We start from the raw sequence: 18,626 nt of genomic DNA on the forward strand, positions 1-18,626 counted from the left end.
TTTGTGCCTGATTATGTTTTCCTTTTGCAGGGAAAAGCAAGTATTAGCTGTAGTCTTTATGCCACTTAGAATATTATTTGAACTTATTTAGATAGAACGCTAATTCTGATTGTCTTTTATATTCAGGATTGGTATGGAAGAAGACTACTATGAAAACCGCAGTATCATTGCAACATTTTCCCCACAAGCATGGCTTTATATTTTACATGCTACCCATGAAAACATTTCCTAAAAGCAAACTGGCATTGGGATTCTAGAATGAACAGTTTGGAATGGTCTAAGAAGCAGGAGAATTTTAGCTGTAGATCTTTTTGAAAGTTCTTTGTGGTCTCTCTGCTGGGCTGTGGTAGCATCTTACCCGTCTTTGAGGGATACGCTTGGTTATTTAACCATTGCTTTTGGGAGCAAATGAGAAGATCCAGTTGCTATAGCTATAGTGTTCTCCTGCTTCGGGGACTTAGGCCGAGATGTTTGGGGAGACCTGAATGTTCATTCTAGGCCCTGTGATGCTCCGCCTTTTTGCCTTCTTGTGACACAGAGCTTCCCTTTCCCTTCTTACTGTCATCATCTCTCCCTTGGTTCATTTCTCATTCTAGCATGCCTGTAGCCCCTTTTCTTTTCTCTACCAATGAATTTTATTGTATTTGAGGATGTATGTGGTATGTTTGTGTTTGTAATCTAACAAACCTATGCTTGCCTATAGTGTATTTTATGTGTATGATATTTGGGGAAAGTGAGGTACAGGAGCAGGATGTTTCTAATTATAGTGGAAGGGGGATTCCCTAGTGTTTCTTGTGACTTAATTTGTTTTTTCTAAATTACAGCAAGTGTACTTGTTTTTAATGAGGAAATGAGGATTTTTTAAAAAACATGCACCTTAAAAGATTTCTATTGTGATTCTGTTTGCAATGAAATCGGTTTTAATTTTATTGCTTGCCTCACTTTCTACAGGTAGGAAACAGTGGACTTAGGCGTGTGTGTCTTAAGTTTGAAGACACTGGGCTGTGACTTTCCTTAACTCAGCCTGCTGTGCATTGTCGCATTGCCCTTCAATCTGGACAGACAAGACCTATATGTTTTTGCTTTTTTTTAAAGTCAGCATTCACCATTAGCCTTTTCCTGTGGTCCTTTAACAGTGCTACAGGCTGTAAAATAAAAAGTGACAGCTTTCACATTGATTTAGGAACAATGATCTTTTCCACAATTACATTGAAGAATTTAAACACCTTGGGGAAAAGACAGATCCAACTAGTGAGTCTCCTCTTAGGTTAAATATTAAGGTGTACTGTGTATGTGCCTACATGACGTGTATGTGGACAGGAATTACAGTTGGCCCTTGAACAACACAGGTGTTAGAGTTGCTAACCACTCCCCTCCCTCCGCAGCCCCAAATCTGTGTATAAATTGTGACTACTCAAAAACTTACCTACTGGGGCGCCTGGGTGGCTCAGTCGGTTAAGCTGTCTGACTCTTGATTTCAGCTCAGGTCATGATCTCAGGGTTGTGAGATGGAGCAATACGTTGGGCTCCCCTGCTTCACTCGCGCTCTCTGCCCCCCTTCAAGTAAATAAATCTTAAAAACAAACAAACAAAAAAAACAAAAAAACCCTTAACTACTGATAGCCTACTGTTGGCCTTACTGATAACGTAAGCAGTCAGTTAACACACATTTTCTATGTTGTATGTATTATATACTATATTCTTACAGTAAAGTAAGCTAGAGAAAAGAAAATGTTACTAAGAAAATCATAAGGAGAGCGCCTGGGTGGCTCAGTCGTTAAGCGTCTGCCTTCGGCTCAGGTCATGATCCCAGGGTCCTGGGATCAGCTCCGCATTGGGCTCCCTGCTCAGCGGGGGAGCCTGCTTCTCCCTCTCCCTCTGCCTGCCGCTCGGCCTGCTTGTGCTCTCTCTGTCAAATAAATAAATAAAATCTTAAAAAAAAGAAAAAAGAGTCATAAGGAAGAGAAAATACATTTTCAGCACCGTACTATATTTATCAAAAAAAAAAAAAAGATCTGCATAATTGGGCTTGCATAGTTCAAACCCGTATTGTTCAAGGGTCAATAGTATTTGTTATTTGAATCACCTCAAGAATCCTATTATCTAGTCTCTTTTGTATCTTAATGTCAGATATTTTCTTGTAGACTTCTTTTAAGGTGATGATAACTCTTTTTAGCTATGACAGTAAAGAGGCTACTAGATAAATGATCTCCAGTGCCCTCCCTCTCCCTCCCCCAACCTCATACAGCTTATTTTTGCCTGTGAATTCCTGCTACCAGTGCAGCTTAGTGTGTTTTGTTGACAAAATAAACTAGAAGACCTTTAAAAGTTTTAAAGAGTTTTTAAAGTATTTTTGTTGTTCTCTGCTGGCCAATTTAGAAACATATGTTTCAAAACATGTTATAGCAAATTTGCCTTCCTTGATGATGAAACCATTTTGACTGTCATCATTAGAATGCCTACCTCAGTTATGTTACATTTCATTTTGTGAGATTACTTCAATTGAGATTAAACCTAGTTGCAGCTTGAGTTATATGTTGATGGCACAACAAAAAAACATGGGATTTAAATTTTGCTTTGAAGGAGCAACAGCCAAAATAATTAGAAATGGACTGTTCTTCAGAGGTGAATATAACTAAGGTCTCAGTATAGTCATTTTAGTTTTATCTTATTTCAGTGTTATTTATCTTAAATTTCAATTAAATTCTTGAGGGCCTATTTTGAATTTACATTTTTTAAAAATTTTATTATGTTAATCACCATACAATACTGAATTTACATTTTTGTATAATAACTAGGGACTGCCTTCTTGTTCTTCAAAGATTATTTATCTAAGATCACTATTCATTAAAAACATCAGGAGTGATCCAGAAAGATTTTAATGCCAGCAGAGCTTTTTATAATGAAATAATACTAAGAAATAGTACTTGATTTATACCTTTCTGTGTACTTCTTTCCAATAGTGGAACATCAGGGGAAACCATTTATAAAAAGAAAAATTTTTTATATTAATGAAAATATGTGAAAAGAAGTGATTGACAGTAAACATGATCTTAAGTTCCATTTTTGACCTAACAATATTTTTATCATGCTTTATTTTTTGAAAGATGACATTAATAGTAATAATAATATTTTTACACTGCTTTCTTCCAAAAATGATCAGCTGGCTAAATTGCTAGGAGCAATGGTATAATCTGGGATAGAATATGAGGGTTTCTATATTAAATATTAAAAATGTGTTCTTTCTGAATAGTTTAAAGTTATTCTTAACACATTTGATATTTTGTGTTGTAGAGTCATAGAATCCAGATCTGCAAGTTATTTTAAAAATGTATCTGTACACAGGAGGATAGGTGCAAAGAACTAAATAAAATGAAATTGCATTGATAATTTAAAAAAATCTAATCTTAAAAAATATGTTCCTAAATAATTGAAAGCTGACTTTTTTAACTTGAATTTTTTTTTTCATTTATTGTATTCAGAAGTCATTTCCTCTTTCTTTTCTGTTGATGTATTATGCTTTAAAAAAAAACTTATTAAAAACAAGCAGACCTTAATCTACTAGTGTGTTCTTTTTTTCCCTTATTTTCTTAGGAGTCAGTGGATCGGTGGGGAAAATGCTGCTTGTCCTGGGCTCTAGGCTGTAGAAAGAAGGTACCAAAGGCAAAGTACATGTATCTGGCTCAGGAGCTCTTGGTTGATCCAGAATGGCCACCAAAACCTCAAACAACAACAGAAGCTAAAGCTTTAGTTAAGGAGAATGGATCATGTCAAATCATCACCATAACATAGCAATGCATCGCTCTCGGTGGTATGCTAGTAGCAGGAAAATGTAATTTTAGGACATTCTGATACTGTGTGTCAGAATGGCACCATTTCAGTTTATGTCCCTTCTAATATAGTAGCTGATATGAGAGCTTTTTCTTTCTTTTTTTAATAAACGGAACAAAACAAAAAGATTGGCCCATCAGTTAAATTAATAATCAGTCTGTAAAGTCCTATATCTTCATTCAGTAACTACATATTATATATATTTCCAGAATTTTCTTGTTACCCTCAGTGAAACTCTTTATATAGGGTACAGAAGAAAGTTGGTATTTGATAGGTTTTTAGATATTAGCTTCTGAGACTTGGTTTATCCATTTAAATTTATTTTCACAACCCCCTTATTAGAAAAAGTCCTCGTTTATATACTGGCCCTAAATTTGTGATTGGTAAATAAAATGGGTGTTAATTCGCCTCCGGTAAAAATAGGTAGAAAGCCCATTTTCATTTGATTCCAAAATTTCTTCCAAAGAATTCCATATATACATACACCAGTTCCCTTTGATAGCCTAGGAGTTTTACGGTGTTGCTTATAGAACAACTCAGGTAATTTCCATTTATGGTTTTATATTTTCTGTACAAACTGCCTGGGTTTTATTTTTTTAATCAGCAAGGTGCTTCACTGCCTTCTTCAGATGTCCCTCAAAGCTATTAAATGGATCTTGTGGTATGTCTGCTGTCAGTAGTATCATTCACTTCACTTAAATGTTGTAGAACCATTTTCACTAGGAAAAAAGATTATTTTTTTTGGCAGTAGATTTAGATCTAATATCTCTTCATATCTTTTTTTTTCTCTCAGGTTTTATATCATTTTAAATATTTTTATTTTCTATGTTTTTAATTAATGACATAGGATAATAGTGCATTGGGTTTTGTTTTGTTTTGTTTTAGTTTTTTGAGTTAGACTTTAACCTCCTAAAGTTTTTAAGGGTTGATACATGTCTCCTGTAAATAATGAGGCTTAAAAATGAGTGAGTGATTTTGAGTGACTGCTACTTTTTCAAAGCAGTATGAACTTGGGTGAGTTTGTTTTATGCCATTAGGTGGCGCCAGAGGTCAGAGCTTACCTATTTAAGGATGTTTACAAAGGAGCATTATTTGGTTGTAAAAATTTCTGGGAGGAAGAAAATTGAAATAAAGTTAAAGAATAGACATTCATTGAGCCAAAAGAAATGTGAAAAGTATTTTTCACCTTTCTCTTTTGTCTGGTTATGTTTAAATTTTAAACAAAATTAAAGTAACTTTAAAAATGCCTTTCTAGGTAAGATCCAGCAGTTTGGCAAAGCCCAGAGTTATAATAAACAAGGAAACCGATATTGCTGTAAAATGGACACTAAACTCCTAAAACTATGTGATATTATCCTATGTTCTTCCTTAACTGGTAGCAGGCTTGTGCTTTCCACTTCCAGCTGATCTTTATTTTCCTGATAGATATTTACCAGTTTATCAGATGTTAGCCAGAACTATAGAACCACGTGGTTCTCTTTTTGTATGCTGCAGAGACCTGAATGGTGTTAGGTAACTATAGGAAAATGTAAGTTACACTCAGGATCACTGTTACTGCTATTGCCACTGATGATTCTTACAAAAATATAATTGAAGTTTTCCATCAAAAAGTATAATAGGATATTAATACACATTAGATAAGAACAATTGTTCCATGAATGATTCTATGAAGCTATGCATCTTAGACCTCTTGAGCTGTGAATTAGCACTGTTTTCTATAGTTACTTACTCTCTTGATCATTTTCTAATTTCCATATTCATTTTCAATATGTACAAGCATTATTCTTAAGTGGTTTCCTAGAATTGTAAATTTTATTCTCTGATTTAAATACTGAAGCATATAATTAAAGTAATTGCTAAGTAGCAGCTTAAAAATCCAGTTACCCGTTTGTATTTAACATCTTTAAGAGCATGATCATAAAGAGCTATATTTTTTACACCCTTCTTTTTTTTAACATTTAGATTTTATAAGGGTTTTATATCTCATTTGTCCATATTGTTTTCAAAGGAATGAGGTTTTTAGGTAGGTGGAAGAGCATTTGTAGGAAGTTGGATTTGAACATAGACAAGGTGGGTTGTTCAAGTTGCAATTGATGGTTTCCAGAATGTTATTTGAAGAATGTCTGTGAATCCAGGTGTGGGTCCTACTCAGTGCCATAGATAGACTGAGTTCTCTCTCTGTAGGTTACCGTTACATAGTAATTTTGATTCTGAACTTCACATTAAATTATTTGAGTGTATACAGACCTAAATTTAAAAATCTGTACATATCTTATTTTGATGTATTAAAGATTAATAAATATTGCCGATTTAAATTTTATTTATGCACATACTTAAAGGACAGAAATGTCCGGGGAAAGTAATTGTTAAATAATGATATGTAACTTTTTAACTTTTTAAATAAATAACAAGATTTTTAATGTGTGTCTCCCTCAGGGTTGTTTAAACTTTTTTTTCTCCCTCAAATATAAATAGTGGTAACTATATGTTTTGTATCTTCTAGCACCAACTGCTGTAAAGCAATGCTGCAAATAATGCTTGAATAAAAGTGGCTAAGCCAACAACAAAAGAAATACTTTTTATATTAGTTTTATAATTCTTACATTGGAGAGCTTTCCAAATTGCACTTGGATTTAAACAGAACTGTTGCAGTCTTAACTGTATTTCTTTTGTCTCCCATGTTTGTGAAGATAACTGCAGTTTCCGAGGCATGGTAAATAACATATCAGTGTTTATGTAGTCTGTTCCCCAAATGGCTATAGATACAATATCCAGAAAAGAGCAAAATTCAAGCTTTAGAAAACATTCTAAGATCTCACGCATGCGGTTTTGACATATCTGAAAATAGGTTTTTGTATATTTATGGTGGGAGGTGGTTGGGAACTTTTGACAAAATGTGGGATGTTAATTTTTGTACAGTCTGTGGGCATTTACACATATTTTTAATGTAATAAAATTTGGTAATTATGTGCACATTAAATTAATAAGATAGTTACTTCCTGTTATGATTTGTGAATTCCCTAAGACTTTGGATTTTTTTTAAGTAACTTTATATCAGAAATGATACTGCATCTTTATATTTTTTAAAATGTATTGCTGCTCAAGAATGGTACCCTGATGTCAAAAAGGCATACATTCATAATTGTACATTCAGCACTGTAAATAACCTTATGAAATCTTTTTTTGGATTGAAGCTATTCAAAATAAAAATTTAAATGAATGAAATAACATTTTTTTTCTGTGTCCTTATACATTTATTTGCCTTTTGGCCAAATACTGCCCTTTTGGATTTATTTTTCTACTTCATAACTTTGCACTTCCTTTTTTTAACTTTGGGTTTTTGAAGGGAATAAATACCACATTCCACATAGATATCACATCATATGTGTGACCATCCCATGGAAACCCATTCATTAGTCAGATACAGTGTAGAACCAAATGTTAAGTGTAAGGAGGTCTAAGGGAAATTGTGAAATGTTAAGACTAGAGGCTTATAATCTGCTAACAGTTGGGAAGATCAAACGCAGAGCTAATGCCATGTAACACATTGTAAGTTTGAAGTGAAGTGGCAGCCGTGGGTGCAAAAGGAGCACTCCCAAGGAGAGAAAAACTGTGGAACTAACCACTGGTCCTAGAAACCCCTGAGAAGGCAGGACTAGTGTTGCCTTTGTGCCGGGGTGAGAGGTCCTTCTGGGTATCATGGGTCCTACAGGAGGCGCGCTTCCTCTGCTGTGGCCTATGTGGCTGGCTGTGGTGGGATGGATTGGGTGGTGTTAGAGTCCCAAGTTTTTCCCATTCACAGAGGTTTGTGTAACACAAGTGGCGGGGGCACAGTTCTGTGTGTCTCTCTCTCCCCCGCATGTCACTGCCAGGTGTGGTGTTTCGAGTATGTATTGCAGGGAAGGATGGAGTTGGAGGAGTTTGGATGAGACCGTCACCGTTCAGAGTTGGAGTTGTGACTGCTCTGTGAGTGCACAGAGGTCCCTCCAGTGCCCTGGCCTCGGAGTCTCCCCCGCACTGAGGAGAAAAGCATGTCTCATCCAGGCACTCAGCTCTGCTTTGGAAAGGCCAAACCTCGGAAGCCGGGGTGACTTTTGTACAGAAGTTGCCTCTTAGCATAGCAGATTTCTAACCTGCTCCGTGAATCCAGAATTCAAAGGACACGAAAACACGGGAGCCAGCGACTGCATTGTTCAAAATACTTCTCAACACCTCATGCAGTTTTTCAGCAAATGGACTCAACAGTGTTCCTCTACCGACTGCAACTTCCATACCCTTCTGGGCATTCAGAATGTCCTGCTCTTTTCAAAGAATAAAAGTTGGAGGTCCTTCTGATCGGAGTGCTTCCTGGGGAAATAGGCCCACAGGAGCTTACAAGAATCTGACATCAAGTCTTCCTCGGATTTAAAATCTACACAAATAGAACCCCATCATATATGTATGCTCTGCTGTCCTTGTTTTACATCGGTCTGTGAATCGAAGATGTCAGCATCTGTAAAGTCCACAAGCCATCCCACTGCATAGATGTTTCATAATTTCGATGACAACTTCCCTGTTGATGGCCATTTTGGTTTTCTTGTTCTTTTTTCTTTTCTACTACACACAACCCTGCAGTGTTTTTGTGCACGGTTATTTTTAAGTACGCTCCACACCTAATGGGCTTGAACTCCTAAGCCTGAGATCAAGAGTTGGGTGCTCTACTGACTGAATCCCCAGGTGCCCCATTTTGTGCACAAATGTTAATGAGCTTAGACATAGGATGCATTTTTAGCAGTGAACCTGCTGGACAAAGGATATGTGTATTTTTAATTTGCTTGATGCTGCTAAATTTTCCCCCACAAGTTTGCTCCAATGTATAGTCCACCATTGTAGTATGAAAATGTTTCTTCACACTTCTTAAAGTGCTGGGTATTTTCAGGCTTTAAACATTAAAAGGTTATTTCAGTATGGTGTTGGTGCGGGGATTATCAAATAGCCCGGAAACAGACCCACACATTCATGAGATGTTGGCTCATGACTGTGCTGACATTTTAGCTCTGCAGGAAGAAGGGATTTGATTATATATATGTATATAAATGGGGCTAAGACAGCTGGTGATCTTAATGGAAAAAAATAAATTGGACTCTACTCACACACATAATACACAAATACCAGTTCAATATGGATTAAGGACCTAAAAACAAAGGACAAAACTATAAAACTCAGGCATTATAGGAGAACTTTTTTCTTTTTACCCGGGAGGAGAGGAGGATTTCAATACAAAAAACACAAATCGTAGATTGATAACTTTGTCTATATTAAGACTTATGTCCATCAAAAGACATCATGAAGAAGATGAAAAGGCAAACCACAAACTAGTTGAAGATACTTGACACCTATAACTGACAAAGGATTAGCATCCAGAATACATAAAGAATGCCTACAGTTCAGCTTTTTAAAAGACATACATATTTTGCATATAGGAAAATGAGCAAAAGAAGCCAACATTTCTGAGAAGATGAAGCAGAAGTGGGCATTAAAAATAACGAAAAGATGCTCAAGTTCATGAAATGGGGGAAATGAAAAAACCACACTGACAAAATGACTTCATATGAATGGTAAAAATTAAATTTAAAAAATCAATTTCAAGTATGGGCAGAGCTGTGAGGCGCAGGAACTGTCATCCACTGTAGGTGGCGCCATACATTGGTACAGCTACTTTGGAAAGCAGCTGGACATTTCCTAACACCCTTCAACCCTGTGGTGCCATTTCCGGACATATTCGAGAACGTTTTTAGCCTTGTTATTCCTCAAAGGGGGAGAGGGGAACTGGAATAGAGAATTGGGGCAATGTGGTGGGAGAAGGAAGACTCGAAGGAAATGTGGTCCATCCGGGGGTATGGCTGCCACAGTGATCCAACTGTGTCACTAAGCTATCCTGGCATCACAGTCATAGTGTGCCATTTTATTCAGAAACTTCTCTCTCTTCTGCTCTTATCATTCAGCTTTGACAGTAGGATTTAAGTTACAGAGGGCCTCTTTTTCAGTTTGAAGCTTTCTTTCATTAAAAACCAGAATATGTCCTCTGAGATAGGGTCCTTTCCATGACTTTTATTCTGGTAAAGTCTTTATCCTCAGGATGCAAGGACATTTCCCTCTTCCTTTAGAAAGTGCTGAATCACCCGCGAAGCCCTGAGCCGATCAGTTGCTTTCGGGTACAGCACCATTTCAGGTAAGGTCAAATACTTTAAAAATTACTATGGGCAACTGAGGGCTTGGTTAGTCTGTATGTGCATACATAATAAAATTTTGTACAAGAAGTGATTTGTGTAAAATTACACTTGGGAAACCTTGTTTTGGCAGATTAGCATTACTGTGTATATTTCATATGTAATTCAATGCCACGAGTTATTTTTTGTTAAGCGGCTTAGAAATGATAGCTCCTTATTTATGACACAATCAGAAATACTATTCTCAAATTCTAGCTCTGTGGCCGTGGTTAAGTTACTTACCCTTTCTGTGCCTTAGTTTCATCATCCATTAACCCGGGTTAAGAATAGGATCTACCTCATAGGGTTATTGTAAAGATTGAATGAATTAATGTAAATAAAATGCTGAGAACAACGAATGGCATAAAATGATAGGTGTTCCCTGTTTTTCTCACTGTGGCTAACAGAAGGGGTTCGCTCTTTGAGGGTGTTACTGTTTTTGTAGAGTAAGTACTGTGCCTATAGCATGATTGTGGTGAAAGGAATCAGGTGGTGGTTGCTGTTGTTTTTCCAGACTTTGCTGTTTCCGTCCTGACTGTTGGTTATAGCCACCGCTGGGCAGAGGCAAGAAGAGCAGGGCTCCCCTCACCGTGGGCACTGCTCAGTGATGTCTGTGAGCTTCGATGCTCGAATGATTGTTTTCATTAGTTGTATGTAAAGATTTTAAAGTACTGGCTTTTAACTATAGCTTGAAGACGCTTTAATTTCAGTGCTTTAACCTGAGTAGAAAATCAGTAGAACAAAAGAATGAGACCTCTCAGTGTAGAACCAGTCTTTTCACCACCGGGCGCAATCTGCACTCCTGGGAAAAGAGGGATAATAGTCAAAGTCAGTGATAATCCTGGCGAAAGGCTCCGGCCTCTGCAGGGTTACCAGATCGAATCCGAGCGTTCGCCCTGGCGTGGCGCCTACAGACCTCCCGCTGTTGCCTTTTCAGATATGCTGAGGAGCACCCTGCTGTGCGCGGCGCTGGGGCTCCTGCGCGCCCAGCCTTTCCCCTGCCCCCCGGCCTGCAAGTGTGTGTTCCGGGACGCCGCGCAGTGCTCCGGGGGCGACGTGGCGCGCCTCGCCGAGCTCGGCCTGCCCGCCAACCTCACGCACATCCTGCTCTTCCGAATGGGCCACGGCGCCTTGCAGAACCACAGCTTCAGCGGCATGACGGTCCTGCAGCGCCTGATGCTGTCCGACAGCCACATTGTCGCCATTGCCCCCGGCACCTTCCACGACCTGATAAAACTTAAAACCCTGAGGCTGTCGCGCAACAAGATCACGCATCTGCCGGCCGCGCTGTTGGATAAGATGGTGCTCCTGGAACAGTTGTTTCTGGACCGCAACGAACTGAAGGACATCGACCAAAACATGTTTCAGAAACTGGTTAACCTGCAGGAGCTCTTTTTGAACCAAAACCAGCTCGCTTTCCTTCCCGCTCGCCTCTTCACAAATCTGGGGAACCTGAAACTGCTGGATTTGTCGGGAAACAATCTGACCCACCTGCCCCAGGGATTGCTCGGGGCACAGGCTAAGCTTGAGAAGCTCGTGCTCCACTCGAACCAGCTCGTCTCTCTGGATGCGGGGCTGCTGAGTCGCCTGCGCGCCCTGAAGGAGCTGCAGCTGGACCGAAATCACATCCGTTCCATCGCACCGGGAGCCTTCGACCCGCTCCGGAGCCTGAGCTACTTGACTCTCTCCAGAAACCACCTGGAGTTTCTGCCCTCCGCACTCTTTCTTTATTCGCACAATTTGACATTCCTGACGCTGTTCGAGAACCCGCTGGAAGAGCTGCCGGAGGTGCTCTTCGGGGAGCTGGCCGGCCTGCGGGAGCTGTGGCTGAACCGCACCCGGCTGCGCACCCTGCCCGCCGCCGCCTTCCGCGCCCTGAGCGGCCTGCGAGAGTTCGGCCTGACCCTGAGCCCGCGTCTGAGCGCGCTCCCCGAGGACGCCTTCCGGGGCCTGGCCGCGCTCCAGGTGCTCGCCCTGCACTCCAACGGCCTGGCCGCGCTCCCCGGCGCCTTGCTGCGCGGCCTCGACGGGCTGCGCCGCGTCTCGCTGCGCCACAACCAGCTGCGGACCCTGCCGCGCGCGCTCTTCCGCCACCTCCGCAGCCTGGAGCGTGTCGAGCTCGAGCACAACCAGCTGGAGGCCCTGCCCGGCGACGCGTTTGCGGATCTGCCCCGGCTGGCGGAGGTCCTGCTGGGGCACAATCCCTGGCGCTGCGACTGCGGCCTGCGGCCCTTCCTGGCGTGGCTGCGGCGGCACCCGGGCCTCGTGGGCCGAGCCGAGCCCCCGCGGTGCCGCGGGCCCGGACCCCGCGCCGGCCTGCCGCTCTGGGCCTTGCCGGACGAGGACCCGCAGTGCCCGGGCACCCGCGGCCCGGCTCCCCGCCCCGCCCCAGCCCCCACCCGGGCGACTCTGCCCGCGGCCCCCGGCCACACCGCCTGGGTGCCCGACGGCTCGGAGCCCTGGGCCCGCGCGCAGCTGGTGGCCCGGGGCCAACGCCAAGACCACAGCCTGTTCTGGGGGCTTTATTTTCTGCTTTTAGCTACCCAGGCCGTCATAACGGGGATCATCGTGTTTGCTATGATTAAACTCGGCCGGCTCTTTCGAAGATTAATCAGAGAGAGAGAGCTCTTGTTTGAGTCAGTGGGAAAACCTTGCAACTAATTAAAACGTGGCCAGAGTATTGTCAGAGGTGGCTCTGGGGGAGAATCCAGCCAGGCTAACGCTGTCGTCCTCTCCCTTCTCCCTCCCCTCCTTCCCTCCCTCTCTCCCCCCAATCCCACCTCCCAGGGTCCCTCCTCCTCCCTCCCTCTCCACAGAAGGAGTCTTTACACTTGTAAATTGTGTGTGTCTGCTTGGCCTTTGTGTACCCCTACACGGCGTGCCCCAGGGGCCATGGATTGTGTCTGGGCCATCCTTGGGCTGCACTTTCCCCAGGGCAGAGAGGGGTCTCCTGCCGGTGGAGGAAGGGTGCAGAAGAGCCAGCCAGCTCCAGGCCAGGGCCTGTCTCCTGCACAGGGTGTCTGGTAAATGTTTATGAAATGAATGAATAAAATGAACTCGCGGGATCCCAGTGATGGTGGCTTTTCCCTGGGGGGACAGGATGGATTGTTCTCTTTATCTACTTTAGAAAAGCAGAACTCTTCCGGTTCTTTCCCTCGCCCTATCTTTTTCTCACTTTATGTATCTCTGTGGGCTACTGGGGAGAGTGCTGGTTTTTTTCCTTTCTTTGGCGGAGGAAGGAAGCCTACTGACATACAGAGCGCAAGGCCTTCCTGCCAGGAGCTCAGCACCCAGTGACAGAAGCCCCTGGAGTCAGTGGTCCTGGCTGAGTGCCAAGGAGCAGGAGGAGGGAAGCGAAGCAGAGACTTGCGGGAGGAGGGGGAGCTCACGGGAAGGTTGGAGCCTATAGGGGGTTGGGTCCCTGGAGTCCCTGTGTGTGCCTGCCAGAGACAGCTCTGTCTGCATGTGTGCATGCTCTGTAAGTTCCTCCTTGCTACCTCCGTGGGTGAAGTATGTCATTGTGACACTGGGATGGTTTCCATTTCCTGGAACTAAATGCTACCTCATTTCAAAGCATTTATGGAGCACCTAACACGTGACAGGGGTTCATGAATGTAATGATAAGCTTGGTTTCCAGTTTATTATGGCGGCATCACGTTCTCATTTAGTCTCCCAGCTGAGAGCCTTTATAAAGCCCTTGTTGCTTTAATTGTATGTCTGTGCTTGCGAGAAGCAGTGGTTTAAATGTGGGCCGGAGAGAGAACAGCCCTGGTGTCAAATCCCAGCTCCACCACTTACTAACTGCATAGGGCTTTGGGCCAGACCCCTAAATTCTTTAAGCCTTGGTGTCCTCATTCCTGGAAAGGGACACATAGTACCTGCTCTCACAGAGCTTTTGTGAGAGTTAAGGGCAATAAATCATGTGCTGACTTCGCCCTGCAGTCAATGCTCAATAAATGTTAGCTCTTATTATTAAAGAGCAAGCAATTAGTCCTGCTGTCATGATTGCAAAAGAAGAGCTCTGAGTTGGCTTTTCCTCTGTGCATGTAAAGGTGAGAGCAGACTTTCTCAAACGGGAGATTACATGAAATCAGCTTGTCTTCAGCGGGGTTGGTCTCAGCCCTGCATGGTCGGGCCCCGCTTGCTCACGGTCCAGAGCAGGGGGTCCTCTGAACAACACCAATCGGATGCAGAGTAGGAAGAGCTGGGTTCCTGGCATTTGTACGTGGGCTTCTTCCAAGCCAAGTTCAACTGGTAAAGCCTTCCCTGACGGCCCAGGCAGCCTCGAGTGTTCCCTGCTGTGTACTCCCCTCTCAGGCTACGGCGCACTAAGCACCCTCCTCACTGCCGTGTGGTCGGCTCACCCTTCACTTGGGGGGCGGTGTGTGTGTGTGTTGATATATGCCCCCTGCACTGTGGGCTCCTTGGCCCTACCTTGTCTTCTTTATTTCCACTGCTCCACATTTTTGATGGAATAAAACCCAGACTTTTTGATGGAATGTGGACTCTAGTGCTAACCACTGTGTTCTTGGGCAAGCTACTGAGCAGCTCTCAAAGCCTGTTTCCTCACCAGGAGAGCGAGGAGGATGGGGGTCCATACCGTGGTTGCGAGGATGAAATGAGATAACCCAAGCCAAGTAGTGAAGTCGGCGGCTGGTGCATAGGGGACTCAGTGAAGCTGGCTATTATTTTGATTGTGAACTACTTAATAACTGTGGTGTTTCACATTCCTAGTGGTGCTTTTAGACTCTTAACTACACAAGTCTACAACCCTGAACAAGCTGAAATAATGCTTTGCCAGTTTTTAAGTTGTCTATAAATGATGGGACTCTCCATGTAGCATTCTTCAAACTTCTCCCCTGGGCTCACTTTTTTTTTTTTTTTAAGTTTATTTACTTAATCTCTAGACCCAATGTGGGACTCGAACTCACGACCGTGAGATCAAGAGCCTCACGCTCTTCTGACTGGGCCAGCCAGGCGCCCCTCACATGTTTTTGAGATCTATCCATATGAAGCATTCAGCTCTAGTTCATTCATTTTAATAGCTGCATAATATTCTATTGGATGAATTTTCCACAACTTATCTGTTCTCTCATTGAAGGATGCGTATTCCCATTCTTTTTATTCCCCATTACTCCACATCCTTCTCAACTCTTGATAGTATTATAATTTTGAATTTTTTGTCAATCTGATAGGTAAGAAATGGTATCTCGTTTTATCTTACATTTCCCTGATAACTAGTGAAGTTGAACTTATTTTTAAATGTTTACATGTTTATTGGACTTATTTTTAAATGTTTAAACCTATAATTAAATTTTAGATTCCTTCTTTTGAAAATTATCTGTGTATATACATGGGCCTATTTATAACGGAGCATTTGTCTTTTTTTTATTATTGATTTGTAGGAATTCTTTTTTTTTTTTGTAAAGATTTTATTTATTTATTTGACAGAGACACAGTGAGAGCGGGAACACAAGCAGGGGGAGTGGGAGAGGGAGAAGCAGGCCTCCCGCTGAGCAGGGAGCCCGATGCTGGGCTCGATCCCAGGACCCTGGGATCAAGACCTGAGCCGAAGGCAGATGCTTAATGACTGAGCCACCCAGGCACCTCTGATTTGTAGGAATTCTTTACATATCCTGGGCACTAATCCTCTGTAAATTGTATTCTTTGGAACTGTCCTTTTTCAGTTTGTGGCTTATTTCATTTTATTTATGCTGTCTTGTGTGGAACAGCAGCTTTAATTTTAATCTGGTCAAATTTAGCAATAAAACTTTATGGCTTGTGCTTTAAAAAAAATTTCATTTAAGAAATTCTTCCTACTCGGGGCACCTGGGTGGCTCACTTGGTTAAGTGTCCCACCCTGGATTTTGGCTCAGGTCATGGTCTCAGGGTCGTGAGATCGAGCCCAGGGTCAGGCTCCAGCCTCAGTGCGGAGTCTGTTTCAGGTTCTCTGTCCCTCTCCCTCTGCTCCTCCCACTGCCTTACTTGTGCACCCTCTCAAATAAATAAAATCTTAAAAAAAAAAAAAATTCTTCCTACTCTCAAGTCATGAAAGAAGTCTCCTATATTTTCTTCAAAAAGTTGTGAAATTTTATTTTTCACATTTAGGGCTTTAGCCCACATGGAATTTGTTATTTTATATGGTGTGATGTAGGGAACCAACTATATGTTTTCCAAAAGTGCACACCTTTGTTCCAGACTGATTGTTACCTAGCCCATTCTTTCCGCACCGGTCTGCAAAGCTCCCTCTGTCATTTGTCAAATTTCCCTATGTGCACGGGTTGGCCTCTGGGTTCTGTAGCTTAAACCACTGGCCTGTTGCGTCTTATACTCACTGTCTTCGTTACTGTAGCTTTCATAATTCTTGGTTCAGGGTCACCACTCCACCTTGTTCTTCCTCCACTCTGGACCCTTTGCAATTCCATACACATGTTAAGATTAGCATGGCCAGCTCCGTGGAGAAACCTGCTGGAATTCTGATAGGAATTGCAGTGAATTTGTAAACCACTCTGGGAGAAAATTTGCATCCTTTACAATACCTAGTGCAATTGTCTGTAAACATGGTTCATCTTTCTATTTATTTAGGTCTTTTCTAATCTTTCCATGAGGTATCAGAATTTTTTGCATAAGAATATTGCACAGGGGACACCTGGGTGGCTCAGTCGGTTAAACATCTGCCTTGGGCTCAGGTCATGATCTCAGGGTCCTGGGATCCAGCACCGCACTGGGCTCCTTGCTTAGCGGGGAGCCTACTTCTCCCTCTGTCTCTGCCTGCCACTCCCCCTGCTTTTGTGCTCTCTCTCTGTCAAATAAATAAAATCTTAAAAAAAAAAAATCTTGCACAGATTTTGTTAGGTTTATTTCTAGCTCTCCTCCCCCCCCCCCTTTTGAATTGTGGCTGTTGTAGATGTTATCTTTTTTAAAAATTACATTTTCTCATGGTTTATTACCAGTATATAGAAATGTGATCTATCTTTATGTAATTATCTTCCATCCAACAATAATTTCAATAATTTGCTTCTTCCTATTAAAACGTTACACCTTTTATTTACTTATCTTACTATTTTAAAAAAATCTAACCAGCATTGGCTAAAACCTCCAATACAATGTTGAATAGCAATGGTCATGGTGAGCATCCTTAAAAGCATCCTGATCACAAATGGAACACCTCAAATGCTTCATCAATAAATATGACCTTTCTAGCTCTAGTTTACTAAGCATTTTTTTAATTGTGAGTAGGTGTTGAATTTTATTTTTTTCATCTATTCAGATGCTCGTAGGGTTTTTCTCCAATGTGTTAAAGTGGTGAATAAAATTTATAGATTTTGAAAAATAAATTAATTCTTGCAATCCTATAAAGTAAACCCAAGCCTAATCACACATTTAAAAAATACATGTTGGATTCAGTTTGCTAATGTTTTGTTTAGAACTTTTATTATCTGTTCATTAATGAGATTCCTTTGAAAAAAATTTAAAAATAGTATCTTTGACTAATTTTGACAGTATAATCCAAATCACACAGTCTCATAAAGTGCGTGGGGACAGTCTCTCTGGGAACAGTTTGTAAAGAATACGATTACATTTTCCTTGAATGTATTCTAGAACTCCTTTCCCAAACCACCTTGGCCTGGTTTTATTGTGTGTGTACCAGTTATCATCACTGCATTAAAAATACCCCAAACCTTAGAGGCTTCAATTTATTTTCTCACAGTTCCTGAGGGTCAGAAATCTGGGAGCAGCTTAATTGGGTGGCTGTGACTCTGGATCTCTCATGGGTTATCACTGAAGCTTGGCTGGGACTATAGTCATCTTGACAGGGGCTGGAGGGTCTGCTTCTCACGTGGTTGGCAGTCCTTTGCTGGCCAATGGCAGGATCTTTGCCACATGGCTCTCTTCATCGAGCTGCTTGCGTGTCTCGAGACCTGGTATCCCCAGGGCATCCCTCATCCCTCAAGAGAGAGCTATCAGGACAGAAGTCACAATGTCTTTTTTAGTTTAGCTTGGGAAGTCACAGTTCCTCCTCTGCACAGCACCCTCCTGGTTTACGTGGGTCCGCCCTATTTGGAGCAGGAAACACCTGTCCCAGGAGCGGGGATCCCAGGAACAAGGACTGTGTGGGGGCCACTTTGGAGCCCAGCTCCTACAGTATGTGTACATTTGTGTGGCTTATTTTTAACTACTGATTTCACTTCTTCTGGTGGTTAGTAATCTATTCAATCTTCTATTTCCCACTTTTGTTACATTATGTATTTTTTTAGGAAATTGTTCATGTTGTCTCTGTTTTCAAAATTGTTAGTCTAACATTTTTCACATATTTTTATTTCTATTTTGTTTTAAAATCTCTCTTGTATCCACAGTTGTCCTTCTCTCGTCCCCACTATTGTTCAGACCCGTCTTCCTTGTACTTGATCCATCTTGCACTATTTTTTCTATTTTATTAGCTTTTACTAAGAACAGACTAGGCTTCGGGACAGCCCTCTATGGTATGATTGTTTTCCATTGCATTCGCTGGCAGCTTTCATCTTTATTCTCCTTCTGTTTCCTTCG

General features: G+C 41.8%; 2 protein-coding genes across 8 annotated transcripts in view; both read left to right on the plus strand.

The window, feature by feature from the left end:
• ATP13A3 (ATPase 13A3) overlaps positions 1 to 7,059 on the plus strand; it is a 93,285-nt gene extending 86,226 nt beyond the window's left edge. For 4 of the 7 annotated variants that reach the window (XM_036114396.2, XM_078067836.1, XM_036114394.2 and 1 more), the window contains one exon: positions 3,595 to 7,059. In XM_036114396.2, the coding sequence (XP_035970289.1) occupies positions 3,595 to 3,792 (198 nt within the window). In that variant the 3' untranslated portion in view covers positions 3,793 to 7,059. Of the gene's footprint in view, positions 1 to 126; positions 925 to 951; positions 3,558 to 3,594 lie in introns of those variants that run through there. The other 3 variants (XR_013445987.1, XM_078067844.1, XM_078067848.1) reach the window with 3 other exon arrangements.
• Positions 7,060 to 10,811: 3,752 nt separating this feature from the next.
• GP5 (glycoprotein V platelet) lies at positions 10,812 to 14,578 on the plus strand. The gene has a single exon (XM_036114398.2). The coding sequence runs from the start codon at positions 10,827 to 10,829 to the stop codon at positions 12,738 to 12,740; it is 1,914 nt and encodes a 637-aa protein (XP_035970291.1). The 5' UTR covers positions 10,812 to 10,826; the 3' UTR covers positions 12,741 to 14,578.
• Positions 14,579 to 18,626: the final 4,048 nt, after the last annotated feature.

Source organism: Halichoerus grypus, chromosome 1 (assembly GCF_964656455.1).
Source record: "Halichoerus grypus chromosome 1, mHalGry1.hap1.1, whole genome shotgun sequence".
Lineage (NCBI taxonomy): Eukaryota > Metazoa > Chordata > Mammalia > Carnivora > Phocidae > Halichoerus > Halichoerus grypus.